At 34.1% G+C, this 18809-nt stretch overlaps 1 protein-coding gene across 4 annotated transcripts in view; it reads right to left on the reverse strand.

The window, feature by feature from the left end:
• LRP1B (LDL receptor related protein 1B) overlaps nt 1-18809 on the reverse strand; it is a 1907075-nt gene that overhangs the window by 699006 nt on the left and 1189260 nt on the right. For all 4 annotated transcript variants that reach the window (XM_086718488.1, XM_025932005.2, XM_086718489.1 and 1 more), the window contains exon 18: nt 12981-13097. In XM_086718488.1, coding sequence (XP_086574614.1) covers nt 12981-13097 — 117 coding nt within the window. The remainder of the gene's footprint in view (nt 1-12980; nt 13098-18809) is intronic.

An 18809-nucleotide genomic window follows, 5' to 3' on the forward strand; every position in this document is an offset into this window, starting at 1 on the left:
ACCAGTGTTGAAATTATAAACTTTAAGGAGTGATTAAATTATAAATTAGTATGTTTGAAGAATTACTAAACTAGAAGACATATCAGAAGAAATATCCAATGTTGCAGTTTAAAGATAAAAAATAATTTATAATAAATACAGAATCATGGAGAATAGATTAAAAAGAGAAAATATTAAATTCATAGTCCAAAAACATGAAAGAGAAAATGGGGATAGGTAATAATCAAAAAGATGATTTCTTGGAATTTCCCAGAATTTATGAAAGACCTGACTTTAGATTAAGGAACCACAATTTAACTCGAGATAAGTAAAACTAAATTCATGTATAGAAACACTGTAGTGATATATTAGGATGCCAAGAAGAAATTTATGAAAACTAAAGTAACCTATAAATTATTTGCAGTATTGAATCGACAGTGAAAAATCTATTCTCCTCCCACTCAAAAGAAACAATAAAATAAAATAAATAAAATAAAAATGAGAACTTCCTACAAAGAAATCAATTCCCTCTATCAAAGAAAATACTGAAAGAATATTTCAGAGTTAGGCATAGACAGAGGAACCAGAAAATATGTAGGAGGGAAACCAAGAAATATCTTGTCACTGAAGACAAGAGAAGTATTTCAAGGAGAAAGACCACAATGATGGTAACATGAGAGGTAAATGGAAATGCATTACCCACACTATTTTTTTCCTGTTGAGCTTGGAAAATACAGTTTTTGTGGAATGATTTGAGGAGGAAAAACAGTTTTCGTCTATTGTAGACTGAGTGGAACATTGATACATAAAATTTATGTAACTTTTCCAAGACATTTTACTATGAGGAACGTAAGAATCAATGTGACAGCTGATGAGACATATAGGATCAAAAACAGTTAAGTAGTTACGTTGGTGCTAATCTTTTTAAAGAAAGGTGAAAGTTGAACATACATAAACATTGATGGGAAGAAAATAGTGCATGAGACTAAAAATATAGTCTCTTTATACAAAATTACATTTTCAGGGCACTTGGGTGGCTCAGTCGGTTAAGGGGCTGGGTTTAGCTCAAGTCACGATCTCATGGTTTATGAGTTCGAGCCCCTTGTCAGGCTCTGTGCTGACAGCTCAGAGTTTGGAGTCTGCCTTCTGATTCTGTGTCTCCCTCACTGTGTGCCCACCCCCCTGCTTGTGCACATGCTCGCTCTCTCTCTCTCTCTCTCTCAAAAATAAATAAACATTAGGAAAAATTTACATTTTCTGTTTTTATACATTTTAGGACAGCAGAAAAATTCCAAAGGACAGATTTATATCTAACAGTGATAGGGATCCTTGGCAATTAAAATAATTAGTACTAAAATAAATCTAAACTCAATTGAGTCCAAAAGTTAAAAATCAAATAATGAACTTAGATTTTTTTTTTTTGTCTCAAGAAATGATAAAGAAATAATAGCTGTTGTAAATTGGAAATTCCCAGCGAAATGTACCAGATGAGGGGGACCTTGGTGACTCAGTTGGTTAAGCATTTGACTTCAACTCAGGTCATAATCTCGTGATTCGTGACTGGAGCCCCTCACTGGTCTCTACACTGGTGGTAGAGAGCCTGCTTGGGATTCTCTCCCTCTCTTTCTCTGTTCCTTCCCTACTTACACACTCGGTCTCTCTCAAAATAAATAAACTTAAAAAAAAACCTCTCCCCAACAAATATACTACATGAAATAAACAATTAACTGATTTATAATGTCTATAAAAACTCAGAATATATAAAAAGTAACTCAAATAAATTTATTTTGGTTTCTACTTATTTTAAGACTATATTTCAGGAAATTTTGGTGTGTGTGTGTGTATACGACCATATCTTCCAGAAGAAAAAAAAAAACAAATTTTGAAATATCTACATTTTAAAAATACAGAAATTTTGGGGGCGCCTGGGTGGCTCAGTGGTTAAGCGGCCAACTTCAGCTCAGGTCATGATCTCGCAGTCCAGGAGTTCGAGCCCCACGTCGGGCTCTGTGCTGGCAGCTCAGAGCCTGGAGCCTGTTTCAGATTCTGTGTCTCCCTCTGTCTGACCCTCCCCTGTTCATGCTCTGTCTCTCCCTGTCTCAAAAATAAATAGAATGTTTAAAAAAAATTTAAAAATAAATAAATAAAAAATACAGAAATTTTTAATGAAATTCTTTGTTTTTAACATTCATTCATTTTTGGGGGAGAGAGAGAGAGAGAGAGAGAGAGAATGAGTGGGGGAATGGCAGACATAGAGAGAGGGAGAAACAGAATCTGAAGCAGGCTCCAGGCTCCAAGCTGCCAGCACAGAGCCTGATTTGGGCTCGAACCCACAGAACCGTGAGATCGTGACCTGAGTCAAAGTTGGACACTTAATCAAAGGAGCCACAAAGGCTCCCCAAAAATACAAGAATTTTTAAAACTGTCCTTATATGGTATTCTGTCATATTTTTCTCATTCTAATTCATACTCTAGGATTAATAATTTTAGCACTGTGTAGGCACAAGGAATAGATTCTTCAGTGCCACAAAATAGTAGTCAGGTTGCCTAAGATTTATTTTTCTGTTTCATTTTTATCATTAAAAAATTAGCATGTTATTAATAAGAGCAATTTTTATGAAACAGAGGTTACATCCTGATTGTTTTTGGCAACGTACCCTGGGGTAAAGCCCCAACTTCAGTCACCTCAGTTCTGCTCAAATTATAGAAACTATCTCATCCCAGCAAGGGGCAGCAACAAATGGCTCAAACACTGACATGCACACAGCTTTCTGCTTTCAAAATGCCAATTCAACATGATAGAAGGGATTTGTTTCCTGGATCAGTAGGATACTTCAACCTGACATCTTTCAAAATATTAAACTTAATATTAAAAAAAATAAGAGTTTGGAAATGTTATTTTCTCTAATACTGTCAATTGGCCCAATACCAACTCTAGTTTGAAAACTAAATGTGTGTGTGTGTGTGTGTGTGTGTGTGTGTGTGTGTTCCATTTGATAAAGAAAATTATTTGGAAGGGAAAAAAAAGAAGAAAAGGCTATAGCTCATCTCTTATTGAATAACTACTAGATACTAACCACTACCGAGATTTTACATATTCTTTCTCATTTGATTCTGATTGTGTGTGTGTGTGTGTGTGTGTGTTGTGTATAAAATCAATGCTGCTGAAATGTCAGAAGAATTCATGTTTATTCTTGACAGAAATTTAAGGGACTGCATTTTTGTCAGCACCAAGAGGCACTTAGAATTATTATTGCCCAGTGGCTTTTGGTAGTGCAAAGCTCCAGATACTATGGAAAAGAAAGAACATCTGAGGATTCCTGGTATGTAACAGAGAGTTTGGATAAGAAGTTAGCCAGGAGGCAAAAGTAAATAATTAGAATTGTGAGAGTGTTTCACAAACCTGGATGTATATTAGAATTATATGTACAGCTTTTAAAAGTACTTATACTTGAACCTTTATTATACTTCAGTTGGTAGTATAGGACATACTACATTTCCTCAGGTGTTATGGGTTGAAATGTATGTATCAAAAAGAGATGTCCCATTCTAAAGCCTGGTACCTGTGAATGTCTTATTTAGAAATAGGGTCTTTGCCTATGTAATTAAGGATCTCAAGATTATTTCATTCTGGATTATGGGAGGTCCCTAAATATCCAAGGACTTGCGTCCTTATAAGATGTGATAGTGACACAGAGAAAGGCCATGTGAACATGCAGACAAGAGATTGGAGCCAAGGTGGAGCAGCCAACAGAAGCTGGAAGAGGCCGAGGATTTTCTTAGTGGAGCACTGCTGATTTTGGACTTCTGGACTCTAAAACTATGAGAATGGATTTCTGTTATGTGAAGCCATCATGTTTGTGGTGATTTGTAGTAGCCTTAACAAATTCTAATTTGTAGGGAATGTTGACATCACATAGCTTATTAAATTTTTTGGAATTGCTCTAGGATAAGAATCACAGCAGGTGCTTTTCCCAAAATACATATTCCTGGACTCTATGTGAGACCTACTGAATGAACTTTTGGGGGAGGGTGGTAGTGGCCTGAGGATATTTATTAGTACCAAGCACCCTGTGTGATTCATACCCTTAAGCAAGAAGCTGGGGAAATGCTGAGTTAGGTCAAGGAACTAAAAGCTGTTTTTAATAATTTCTGCCTGAGGCTTTCAATATGCTCACCAGGGTCTTCCTAACTCCCCACTTTCCTGCATACAGAGCCTTATTAATCAAATGTGTATAAAACAGGGAACCATAACCAAAGACGGTGAGAAAGCATGACACATACCCATAAGAATAACATAAGAGAGAACCTAGCAGAAGCTTGCATGCCACTTCTAAACAAAATAAAAATGTTTAAATATAAATGTATAGAACATGAGAAAGCAGAACACGACCATCTGGGATACAAAGCATAAATCAAATAACTTTATTTCTTTGGTTTCTGTCATTTGAATGGAAGTAATTATTGCCAGATTGGAGAGTGAAGAACAAACAGGTTTGATGGGAAGTTAAAGCTCTAAATCAAATCAGAGAGAAAATTGTAACACCTACTTACCAAAAATGAATTTATCTCCACAATGAAACAAGTTATCAAAGAAGTTATGAAACATACATTTTTGATCTCAGAATATTGACAGTGCTTTTGAAATAAATGGGAGATGGGAAAGATGTATGGAAACTGGAAATGGTAAATATTATTGTTCCAATTTCAAAAATGAGTGAAAATTTGCAAACAATAGAAAGGTAAAATATATATATATATATATATATATATATATATATATATATATATATATATATATATCTGACAATAATTCTAGTATTAACTTGCTAAAACATTATCTTGTCAGAATTTTTAAGAGACTCTTTGCTCAAGAACAAAATAAAAATTTATGCCAAATGAGATTCATTTATTTGCTGATACAATTTTTAGATAAGGATGTATCATGAAAATGCCATAAACAAAGCATTCTCATATTTTTGGCAATGTTTGATAAATCTTCTGATGAAAAATGAAAGTATCATGCATGCAAGATGGTGGTAAATTTAATGGGTTCAAAATTGTCTCTGTACAGTTTTATTTATTAAATCAGTTTCCCCTGAAGGATGTTTTTAATTACTTGCCAAAAGTTTAATACCTTTGTTACTATGATTTGATTACAGCCTTAAAAATTATGTTTATCAGGGGCGCCTGGGTGGCGCAGTCGGTTAAGCGTCCGACTTCAGCCAGGTCACGATCTCGCGCTCCGTGAGTTCGAGCCCCGCGTCGGGCTCTGGGCTGATGGCTCAGAGCCTGGAGCCTGTTTCCGATTCTGTGTCTCCCTCTCTCTCTGCCCCTCGCCCGTTCATGCTCTGTCTCTCTCTGTCCCAAAAATAAATAAACGTTGAAAAAAAAAATTTAAAAAAAATTATGTTTATCAAATCTCTGAATTCCATAAAACTGGGAGACTTCATTAATATCATAGGTTCAAAATTGCAAGACAGCAGTAGGGTTAAGAGTTATAGGAGGATGGAAATCTAAGAGTAATAGCATAGAGTGGAAAAGATCAGACCTATGTACATATTCAGAAATAGGTAAATAAGGAACAATGAGGAGATCATCAAAATAAAAGGTAAAAAATTTTGAAAATTAAACATCAGAAGCACCCAAAAGGAGCAAAAGGAGTGATCAAGTCATAAGAGAAGCTTAGTTATTTTAATTAGCTGGGCACTTGACATAGGAGTTATGTGATAAGGCTCCCATTTATAATTGCGTTAACAGAAGCCTAGAAATTACTGAAGGTAATAAATCCATTTCAATCTGTTCAAAAATACCACATATGGGATACTATGTTCTGTTTAATTCTATCTAGGCCATGAATTTGTTTTTAATTTTGGCAAAATAAATTAAAATAAAATAAAATTTACCATTCTAACCATATTTAAGTGCATAATTCAGTAACATTAACTGTAGTCATATCATTATGCAACAGATCTCTAGAACTTATTCATCTGTAGAACTGAAACTCTAACCCATTGGACATCAACTCCCCATTTTAGAGCATTAATTTTACCAACGTCATTAAAAATCCAAGTATATTCATAGTAGGGCAATTGGGACGGAAATAACATACAAATGTTCATGTAAGGAAATCTGAAAGAAGTGGTGTTTTTTGCTTGTAAAAGAGAAGGGTTAGGTAGGCAGGAATGTGCCTTCGGTTATCTAAAGAGTGATCCTGTGACAAGGTTATAGATTTAGATTGTGTAGCCTCAGAAAACAGAACAAGTATCATTGATTAGAATCTTTAGGAAGGCAGATGTTGGTTGCAACAATGAGGAATATTCTGACAATTACTGACTAACAGTAGAATTAGCTACCCTGCGAAAAGGCCAGTTCTTTGTTCCTGAAAATATCCAAACAAGGACTGGGTAAGCATCTCTGAGACCAGTTTTAGAATTCTTACATTGGATGAGGGATTGAATTAGATAACATGTGCAGGCAACCACCAAAACCTGTGAATCTCTGAAACAAAGAGAATGGACCTGAGTCCAGTGCTTGTCAGACTTACTAACTCATTCTGCAATTTTGGACACACAAGTTTTGGTGTTTTGATTTCCTTATTTATAATATGAGGGGATAAAATGAATGGTTTTCTCATTCTTTATAAATGTCCACGCATTGAGTAAATATGCATTGTGCACATTGCGTAGAATTTGTCTGCATTGGTCAGCAAGTGCCTGCCAGCTTTAACAGCAAATAGGAAGGAAGGAAAGGAGAGCGAGAAGGAACAAGAAAATGAATAATAATTAACATGTAATAGCGCGATTTTTCCTTTTGACATGACACTGGCCCACTCAATACTAAGAACAAGGAGAATCTAAGTACTCTTGCATGCTACACATAAATCCCAATAGTTGAAGCTGTTCCTTCCAAAAGAAGAGTAGCCCACAAGACAATTTTATGCAAAGACCAATAGACTCAAGGGAAGGAGAGACTCCATGAGAATAATTCAAGAAATTTTGTGGGTACATGAGAAATAAATTAATGCTGCTCAGGAGGTAGACTAACCATTTTACCCTGAATCTAGAGAAGAAAGAACTGATGGGTCATTAGGAGACTAGCCTGATCACAGTTGGGAGAGCAGGGGGAAAAGTGTACTCACAGGAGAGAGCAAAACTTTTTTTTTTCCATTTTATTTATTTATTTATTTATTTATTTATTTATTTATGCATGCATGCATGCATGCATGCATGCGAGAGAGAGAGCTCAAGTTGGGGAGAGGGGCAGAAGGGAAGAAAGAGAAAGGGAGAGAAAATCTTAAGCAGTCTCCATATACAGTGTAGAGTGCGATACGGGGCTTTATCTCACAACCATGAGATCATGACATGAGCTGAAATCAAGAGTCAGACACTTAACCCACTGAGGCATCCAGGTGCCCCAAAACTGTTATTTTGGGGGGAGGGGGTCATATCAGTAATGCAACCAAGAAGGTGTCCACCAAGCAAAAGAGACTCTTAGGACTATGAGATATGAAATCTGTGGTAGGAACAATGGGGGATGGGGATAAAAGAAATCTAGAAGTGGGGGGAGAAGAAGCGGAAACAGAAGATAGAGCTGAGGGAACTATGAAGAGAAATGAGACCTCACGCCTCTCTGAAGATTTCACATTTTCTGAAAGAGCTGCATTGCACATGTGTCAGAGGGCTGTGATCTTCAGAGAAGCAGAGAAGGTTACCACTGCACCCACTTAAAAGATGCTACCTATTTATCCATCTCTCCCATCTGACTGAAAAGCCAAGGCTAGAAGAGGGGGGACATGTAGGGTGGAAAAACAAAACATGGTCCCCTCTCATCAATGTTCCTAGAACTTCACGTCTAGCCAGCAGTGGGGTAGAAGAAAGCTTTGACTAAGATATAATAATGAAGTTTCAAAGTGGATTGAATCAAGTTCTAGAAATAACGAGTTACCAGAATCATTGTGTCTGCCAAGATGTTATTAAGGAATGAGGGAGCAACTAAAAGCAGTGCTTGCCAATACTCATATTTTGCCAGTGCCCATTGGGTTAACAGTCTTCATTTATTAGGTTACACAAATATGCATTTTTTTCTTACTAAACTCAAAAAAATGTTATAGTTAATCATGAAATTTGGTTTTCTAATAACTAGTTGAACAAATCTTTGATATAAAGCATACACTGATTTAACTGGTAAATTATTTCTTTTTGACAGCTCTGTCTCTTCTCTTTGTGTCTGATACTTGCCAGTTTTGTTTCTAATTCTTTGCTCCTTAATTATGTGGAGTAAAATTACAAGTAGCTTTCAAGTAAGATTATACGTTACATGAGACAGAATTTTACTATTTTCATAGATTTTAAAGATTAACACTCATAAAAGGGAGTCATGTTAAATTTGCAAATTTTAATGGATTTTTATTAGACTCCATTGAACTACCTTTCAATCTGTTAATAAATTTTTATTTTTTTTAATTAAACAGTTTGAACAAATCAGAAGCTAACAACTCACATTAACGTGTATTTATTAATAAGTAATAACAAATAAAAGCTATATTGAAATACTGGGAAGACAGAACACTCCCAAAATAAACTACAGTTTAAAATAAACAAATGTACTGCTTTTGATGATAAATTTTCCCAGGGGCAAAGTAAAAGTTTGTCTGAAATGTTCTTACATTTAATCATGAAATACTCTTATATTCAATGCTGTAACATGGAAATGGGAAGAAAATTTGCTAGGTTAATTGCTTCCATCTTAAATTCATTTTGCATATATAAACATAATCACATCACTAAGTACATGTAAGATATAATCAAACCTGAATGGTGCTTCTCAAAGTGTGGTCCCTTGACCACATAGGATCAGCATCAACTGTTAGAAATATAAATATAAATACAAATCATGGACAAACTAAGACTTATTGGGTCATAGAGTCTGAGAATCAGGCCCAGCATTCTGGTTTGTGTTATGTTTTTCTTTATGCTTTTTTAATAAGTTCTCCAGGGGATTCTGGTGCATGATCAAGTTTGAGAACCTTGGCCTTAAGTTGACAGTTCTCAGACTTGAGGGCACATTTCATACCACTGGAAAGCATTAACAATACTGATTCTTGCATCTGATCCCCAGAGACTCTTATTTAATTAGTCTGTGGTGAGGCATGGGCAGGTGATTCTTTTACTGACAGCTAAAGTTGAGAATCCACGCTAATAGCTTTGAAACAAGTGACCATTTAGTTCCTTGACACACAGTCCACTTCTAACTCAGGCTTCACTATTTTAACATATCTGTTCTTATTTGCAGAATCAATTTCCAGAGTCTCTTTTTTGCCCAACATGAGGACTACCAAAAAAAGTTAAAAGGCTCTTTAAAGATGAAGTGATATCTTCAAGGCCCTTTCTAATTATGTGTTTGCCTACATATAGTTTCAACCTAAAATGTGCAGTTACCTTGTAAAAGCAAATGCAAGTAAAATGAATTAGGTTTTAAACAGATGCTAATGAATTTCACTAAATTTTGACCCTCATTTGCAAAAGCTTCAACTCCTAAATACAACCAGAAGCGTTCCTTTTTTATTTTTAAGTCTATTTATTTTGAGAGAGAGAGAGAGAGAGAGAGAGAGAGCGAGCAAGCAGGTGCAAGCAGGGGGAGGGGAAGAGAGACAGGGAGAGGAAAAATGCCAAGCAGGCTCCATGCTGTCAGCGAGAAGTCTGATGTGGGGCTCAATCTCATGAACTGTGAGATCATGGCTTCACTCTGAAACCAAGAGTTGGATGCTTAACCGACTGAGCCACCCAGGTGCCCCCGACCAGAAGTATTTCTAACCATTGGATTCTCATGTTTTAAAATCCAAATTTTGGTACTATTTTCAGTGAAAAATAGTAGTTATGAAATGAAACAGAAGTTGTTCATGGAGCTAAAATATAAAAACAAAATAAATGATGGTGAGTCTTCTAGTAGGATTAAACCTCTGGGAACTTGGCTGATTCCAATGGGAAAAGTAAAATATGATCAGCCCAAATATTATAATGATGCCTAATAAAACTGGGAATTAGTTGAACTTACATTAATTTCTAGATTACTGCCAAGGAGAATGACTTTTTATGATGCAGTAAATTAAACAATTTATAATATTTTTGTCATTTTGCATTTAGTGCAGAGATTTTTTTTTTTAATTTTTTACCGTTTATTTATATTTTACAGAGAGAGAAATAGAGTGTGAATGGGGGAGGGGCAGAGAGAGAGACAGAGACACAGAATCCAAAGCAGGCTCCAGGCTCTGAGATATCAGCACAAGAGCCCAATCCAGGCCTTGAAGCCACAAACGGTGAGATCATGACCTAAGCTGAAGTCTGACGCTTAACCAAATGAGCCACCCAGGTGCCTCAATGCAGAGATAATTTCTTTTATGAGAGTAATCCATGTCGTTCTCTCTTACAACTTTATTTTTTTTTTAATTTTTCAGTGTTTATTTGTTTTTTTGAGAGAGAGACAGAGAGAGCGCAGGGGAGGGGCAGAGAGAGAGGGAGAGAGAGGATCAGAAGCAGACTCCAGGCTCTGAGCTGTCAGCACAGAGCCCAACACAGGGCTTGAACCCACGAACCATGAGATCATGAATTGAGCCAAAGTTGGAGGCTCTGGGTGACTGAGCCATCTAGGCATCCCTCTCTTAAAACTTTGAAAGTAAAATTGTGCCTACTAGAGATTCACTATCAGCTTCTTTTACTGACATAAATTTTGATGTATAATGACAATCTGAAAGATAAATGTATGTTACTACCTAGAGGAACAAGTTTGGAGAGGTCATGTTTCTTATCGTATAAAGGGGAAACAGTACTGAGACTACCCCATGTGGCTTACTGATACTCTATAAAGTTTGGCGATATTTCAGAAGCAAACTGACAACTGCACTTCACAGTTATTCATATCCAGTGGTATACTGAAAGCATCTTATACCAGCTTGCAATAACCAATTTTTAAATTTTCAAGGATTCTAAGAATTAATTATTAAGGATACATCCATTATTTAAAATAAACTATATGAATTTTATTTTGCTCTTGAAGTTAGTTATGTCTATTATATCTGTATTATGGAAATACCATGCATTGGTATGCACATCTTTTCCCAAATCCACACGCAAAAAGTCACGTGAGCAACTTGATATTGGCCATGACAGGAGTATTTACCCCACAAAAAATAGATAAACATTAGATCATGGCTCCCCCATGCCAGGAGATCTTAAAAAATTTACCAACCCAACAATGAAGAAAACTCATTATAGGTATATGCACATTTAATTAGATAGTCATGAATATGGATATGTATCATGTCATGTTCTACTCCCAATTTGAACCCAATCCATGACTCCCAGACAAAGTCGACCTGAAATGCCTGAGTTTTAGTTCCAAGTATAGCTGGATTCATAGCCTTGTCCTTCTATTTATTAGCCTTGTGATCTCAGGCAAGTTGTTAAATGTCCCTAATTTTTTACTCCTTTATCTGTAAAATCTGGACAATAAGTATGTTTCTCAAAGATGTATTGCAAATATTCAATAGGATATATGTGTCTGAACTTCCTGCAACCTTTTTTTCCCCTAACATCATGAAAAGTACAAGTCAGATCAAAGACCTAATTGAAGTTCTCTAATGAGCTCATTATGTATTTTCCTATTCTATAATGTTTTCATGGACTTTCTTATCTGAATTAGACTTCTCTGTCTTTACTGTTTGCAGGTTATTCATTACCCTTTTGGCATATTCTGGAAGGGGATGCTGAGAACAGAAAAACAATCAAGTTTTCCTAAATGATAGAACTTCCTAGATGCAGACCCAACCACATGAATAGTCTGGACATTAGAAAGGAAAGGGATACATTTTTCTGAATCCCTTAACTGGCCAGGCTTTGAGAATTCTACATGTGAAATATAAAAGTGACTGTTATTGTGTGACTATTACTTTCTTCTTCAAAACTGCTATTGTCTTCTTTACAGTGTCAATCAGTACAACTGACTCATCTATACTTTATTCAAAGGTTACAACTTTTAATGTCTATAGGGACTTAATTGTCTAGTATTAGAAAAATTTTAAAGATAAAATTTTAGATAATGGAACCCCTAAATAGAGCCTTTTAAATTGAGGGATTAAAACAAAGTCTTCTTATTTCCCAACTGTTAAAACTATTATGACATGTAGTTAAATTATTAAAAAAATACATGCTCAATTGCATTATATTCTAATAAATGTGCTATGCATATCTAATATATGTTTCCCCATTAGTAATTTAAAAAAATGCATAGCCATGCCTGAAAGATTCCACAAGTTCTTAGAAAACCTGGTTAATTTCCTTACTATGTTTCACTATACATCACTTTGATAAATGATAATAAAATCTATTGATACATGGGTAAAAATGAGGATAACTAAATTTGCAATTTTATGTAACAATAAAATTTTTTTCCTAAAGAAGGATCAGTTGAAAGTGACTAGAAATTTTGCTATTAACAAAAATACCTTAAACTAATAACAGAATTATATGATTCAATGCAAATGAAACAAATGGATTGCCAACTATGTAATCTCAGCCTGTATTGTTTATTGCTCCAAGAATATATCATAAGCATGTCAATGAGAAACTCATAATTTAGTCCAAATGCTACCCAATGAGCTACTCTATTTGAAAAAAAATAATCATTACGGACATAAGATTGATAATAATGAACATTTGAGAATATCATACTAGGTTTATAACTACTTCATAATATAATCCTCAATGTTGGGATCCATTTATTTTGGCTGAGAATATGGTTACTGACTCATGGAATGGATATATTCCAAAGGTATCACTAAAGTACACACTCAGGCCTAAAAGGCAGTAATAAAATGTTAACAGATCTTTTGCCTTGTTGACCAGTATTTATAAAGAAATAAAGAGCCTCTTAAGAGAGACAAAATGATAGAATTTTCTCTTTGACATAGCCTCTACTAACAGCATGTTTCACAGACAACTTACCACAAGATGCCATTTCATCTGTCTGGTCACCACAGTCGTCTTCCCTGTCACACAGCCAGGCTCTGGGAATGCAGCGTCCATTTCCACAAGAAAATTGGTCCACCTGGCATGTTCTGGCTAAGATAATCCATTAAGGTACAAATAAGGCCTTTTGAATAACATCCAGGTAAAATAAATGATGCAGTAACTCTTTCACACATAAGATATTCTATTACTTTATTAGACAAAATATTTTTAAAGTAAATTTTAATTTTTTGATACTGCCAACTTGCTCATCTTCTCTAAAGTTCACATGCTTTGCCCTTCAATTTCAGGTACTGCTAAATGACAAGATATTCAGTAATCCTCACACATGTCCACAAATGAAGCTATGAATTCATTACATCACAATTTTTGCCTGGCACATGCTTATGAATATACAGTTGAATTAAATTTCATCCAACTTTTAATTAACAAAAAAGAATTTTGCAGAGTCTATGTCAATAAACCAAGAAAACTTGCTGTCATGTAGTAGGAAAGATTTGGAGATTATATTAGGGTATCTAGTTTCTAATCATGGGGTCAGAATTATTCTTTTCCTCTAACATTTCAATGCATTTATTTCTACATCTCAAAATGATCCAATATATGAAACAAGAATGCAGAAAATATTTTCTAAAACATACATTTAGCCTTATGATGGACTTTTAAAATTCACTTTTCAGCATAGTTATATAAAAATGTGTCACTTTATTTTCCTTCCAGTTTTTATTTAAATTCTAGTTAGTTAACATATAGTGTAATATTGGTTTCAGTAGTAGAATTTAGTGATTCATCACTTATATAATAAAATCTATAACCTTTTAATCAAAGTATATTAGTAAACTTTGCTTTGCTACCTAGTTCATAGATTTCCTTCTGTTTTGGGGCTTAAGAATCAGAAGGATGTGTTTCTGTTTCATCAAAATTCCAATGAACTAACAGTTGGTATAAAATTGAAAGTGGTTCAAAGGCAAGTCACCCAAACACATTAAAATGAGTCTCCATGGGGCGCCTGGGTGGCTCAGTTGGTTGAGAGACCGACTTCGGCTCAGGTCGTGATCTCGTGGTTTGCGAGTTCGAGCCCCGCGTCGGGCACTGTGCTGACAGCTCAGAGCCTGGAGCCTGCTTCTGATTCTGTGTCTCCCTCTCTCTCTGCCCCTCCCTCACTCATGCTCTGTCTCTCTCTGTCTCAGAAATAAATAAACATTAAAATTTTTTTTAAAATAAAATAAAATAAAATAAAATAAAATAAAATAAAATTAAAATAAAATAAAATAAAATAAGAGTCTCCATAAATCAGGGTTTCAGAGGTCATATAAAATAATTTCTTAAAAGTTATATGCTATTTGTCTCCTTTTAAGCAAAGTGTAATTGCTATGTTAAAATGTATATATATTATTAGTGAACACTGAAAGGATCACTTGAGAAAAATGAAAAATTACTGGTTTGATTGGACATATTAGATTCAATGTACCATTTCTATCCTCAGTGTCTATAAATTAGAAATTCCATAAAATTATTACACTATGTATTCTGCTTTGTTTATATGGATAAGGGTTCTGAATCTAAAACATTTCACATAATATTTGAGTTTTCCCTTTTTACAAGTAGAGTGTTTATTTTACATTATTAGATTTTAAGTATCTCAACAAACATGTATACTGCTGAAGTTTTCAATGTTGACATTTCAAGCAGGATTAAATATTTGTTGTCTCATTTGGCTAACTATAGATTTTCTGTGAAATTATTCTAACATTTAGACTAAATCAACAGAGTTCCTAGGTAATTTCAATAAAACTACATCTACTTGAAATACACACACACACACGTACATAGTCCATATATATATATGGATTAGCCTAGAGAAGAATGAAGACGTTGGCATTTAGTTCACTTGGTGGGAAGAGAGGGCATGGAGGTATGAGGAAGATTCACGTTTCTTACATGTCTGTATTGTTTCACTGATTGCAGTAAATACTCTTTACCTTTTGAGATTCAGGAGAAATTTAATAAGAAAGGTTTGTTTTGTTTTGTTCTGTTTTTTTCCAATTCTTTCTCCCTTTTTCTTCCAGCTCTCCCTCATTATTTCCCTCTTTCCCTTCTTCCTTCTTCTTTCCTTTTTTCTCTCCTTTCTCTCTCTTTTCTCTACTTTTCATTCTTTCCTACAACTCTCCTGTCTTCCCTCATTCCCAACCTATTTCATTCCTCAGTCTTTCTTGTGTTTTTGCTTTAAAGAAGGATATAGAATTACATAGTTTCATTTCATCTCCATTAAATTCTAATTGACTCATAATAAGAATATATTAAATATCCCAATATTCCAACATTCTTTTATCTGATTTTTTTTTTAATGTCACAGTACTCCTTGTCGTTCAGGCTTCATTTTAGCAAAGTTTTCTCAGATTTCTTTCATGAGGACCGCTAAGATGATTATAGAGGAGAATGAGAACTCCTAAGGACCTGTTTCACATTGTATGTGGTGTGGGAATGTATGTGTCACCTCACTAACTCAGAAGCTTAAGGAATGGTTATGACCTATTACACCAAAGAGTATTTACTGGCTTATTATTGAAGAATAGTATGCCCTGAGAATATATGAATTTTTTGTCCATTCTAATCATGGACAAATCCTCTGCTTAGTCCACCAAGGAAATTTAAGTAATTTCACATAAGAAAAAAAAATGCTACATTCTATAAATCTATAAGTACTGTCTGTCTCTATGATATAATCAGATTGACTAAAACATCACTTTCTAATCACTGGATTTATATCATAAAGATACAACCTTTACTTGTTCAGTTCTTGTCACCATCATTTCTAAATTAGTTTGGAGGTGAGATTAGCAGAGCAGCCCCAGAGCAATCTAATTTTGTAGCAAATGCTGCTGTAATGAAGAGGAAATTTACACTTCTTCAGTGGAATTGTTTATCTAGCAGTGACTGAGAAATCCACTGTCACAACGTGAATTTTTTCTACTCGTCACTAATTATACTTCTGCTGTCCTGTAGCAGTGAGAAATCCCACAATGCACAGGAACAATAAGGAGGAAGAAGACAAGAGAGCTTCACACATTATTCCTAACCTTTGCTGTATTTTAATCAAAGCATTCTACTTAAACAAAACATATGTCATATCAAAACATACTTTTCAATTTATCTTGTAAAGAAGTTTCATCTTTAATATATCAGGTTTTCTTAATTCAATTGTATCTATTTAGTTTAAGTTTATTCAAAATTTGTGAAAGATGTGAGAAGAATAAATATTATGTAATCTAATTACAATTCCATACTGTGGGGAAAAAAATCTCATCTGAAATTGGCTAGACTTTCATCTAAGTATCATCATCAGCGGCTATGAGGAAAAAGACTTGAAACTACTTCTCATCTTTGGCCTCTGGGTCTCTCTCATAAGTACAGAAACATATTTTCTTTTTGTGAGGAAGAACAAGCACCAAGCTCCTGCCTGTCAGCTCTTTTCTGCCTGCTGTACATATGCTGTTTCCTCTTCCAGGCATACCCTCCAAGCCCCTACCATCCTCTATGGACTTCACCTCACCCTCAGCAACTATGCCAATCAATCGTTCCTTTTTTTTCGCAGTGAAATATTTCTATCACATAGAAAAATATAAGACATAATAATATTAACACCTGTCTACAATCATATAGCTCTATCAAATCTTTTTTTTCCTATGTTTACTACAGACTATTTTTTGTTTTTTTTCATAAAAATGTATTATAGTTATATTTAAAATCTCCTATGTAATTTTTTCCAATCATATATCTCCCTCTCTCTTTTTATATGTAACTACTATTCTTAATTTCTTATTTTTATTTCCATATTTCCATTTTTTTTCCATATTTAATAATCCATATTGTTATTTCCATATTTCCATTTATAAAGCAATAAACACATATAGATTTGTTTTATATTTTTATATTTCATATAAATGGTATTAATCACTTATAATCTGTCAACTTTTGGTTAACGTTCATTTTGAAATTAATTTCTGTTGATATTTAAGCTCTTGTTCATTCATTGTAAGTATGAAGGACATTGTATTATGTGAATATAAAACTATATGTGTTATATATGTGAATATACGTATATTTGGTGTTATATAGCCATATATATATATATATATATATATAGTTTTATAGTTTCATATATAGTGGATATACATATATTGGTTTTTCCTGATAATGGTCATTTGAATTGTTTCTAATTTCTCAATATTACCAGCATTAGAACAATGCAATTCTTACTCGAATCGTTTTGTACATAGGTATTAAGAGTATAAATCTAGAAATGGGATTATAGACTTGAAGGTATGTATGTGTCTGCATTTATGGATTTGATCAAATGCTTTTCAATGTAGAAAAACAATTTATATAACCACCAAGAGTGTATGATGGTTCCTTTTATTCCACAATCTTGTCAATGGTTAATTTTATCAGATTATTTTTCCTCCTTAAATGACTTGAACTATTATACACATCTCTTTCTCTTTGTCTTCCTTTTCCTTTTTCTCTCTTTCTTTTTTTCTTTCTAAGGCTTAGGCTGGATATCACCTCCCTCAGGAAGTGATCCCAGATAGACAAAGACTAAATTAGTTTTCTTGTGCTTCTATTTGTAGTTCATTTTGAATTTTGCATTAGAATGACCTGTTTACATGTTTTCTCCCCATCTTCATTCAGCTTTTTAAGGAAAGATATAGTGTATTTTTCCTTATTTTATATCTAATGTCATGTAGATATTTATTGAATTAGCAGATTCATGGAGAAATACCAAAGGAACAAAATAAGAAATTAGCTTCTTAAAGGATAGGATTTTATTTTAGATATAAAGTACTCACAATGATAAAAGGTACAGAACAATGGATTCAATTACAAAATAATCCCACCCTTTGGAAAATCCTTTATCTATGATATTTTTCCATGTATGTAACTATATATAGTAATGGCCCAGACAGGGAAATTATCTAATGAATTTGCCATATATATTTTTTTTCAGTATGATTAACTATGTGACATATTTATTTATTTTGGTCAAACAAAATGAAAATATATTGTAACATAACAACATACTTAATTTTCAAAGCTAAAAGGCATATTTGTTTTTCTTCTTATTCAGTTTCTTAAGGCATACAGAGACCATCATATCCACTATAAATATACTGTAAAGAAGACCTGGTCTTGACTGGCAGACTTCAGCTGGCATCACTAAAAGTGGCACTTGAGGTGCAAAAAGATTGTGCCCTATTTCCTAGTGGACTACAGGTATAGGGTTTCCTAGAAATCTCACTAATTAAGATTAAATAAGATTGATTTATAAGTAGCTAGTGAATCCCAAACGTGCCTTTATGTAGAAACAAGCAGATTCTAAAAGTCTAGTAGAAATGAAAAAGACATGGTATTATGAAGTGAGTCAGCAATGCTTTTTCTTTTAAAGTGAAAACAGACCTATCTGTTTAGGATGTAATGAAACTTAGTCTCAGAATTATGCCTTAACCTTAAAAAATAATAAAATTGTACCAGCTTAGAAAGATGCTTCATTATAAATCATAGTCATAATTGTAAGAACAATCTGGGCAAAATCAAATTGACCATACCTAAAATTCTAACTTATAGAATAATATAGTTTGATAACAAAATTATAGGCTTGGAGAATTAATCATACATCGAGTTTCCCCTAAACTCTTACCAATGATGTGAGTTAAGGCAAGTGCTTTCTCCCATGCCTTGGCTATGAAATGAATGGGCTCCAAGGGAGAGGCTAGGACTAGAGGGTCTCTAGGGGTTCCTTTTGAT

Source organism: Puma concolor, chromosome C1 (assembly GCF_028749965.1).
Source record: "Puma concolor isolate L17-30 chromosome C1, mPumCon1.1.hap2, whole genome shotgun sequence".
In the NCBI taxonomy this organism is placed as follows: domain Eukaryota; kingdom Metazoa; phylum Chordata; class Mammalia; order Carnivora; family Felidae; genus Puma; species Puma concolor.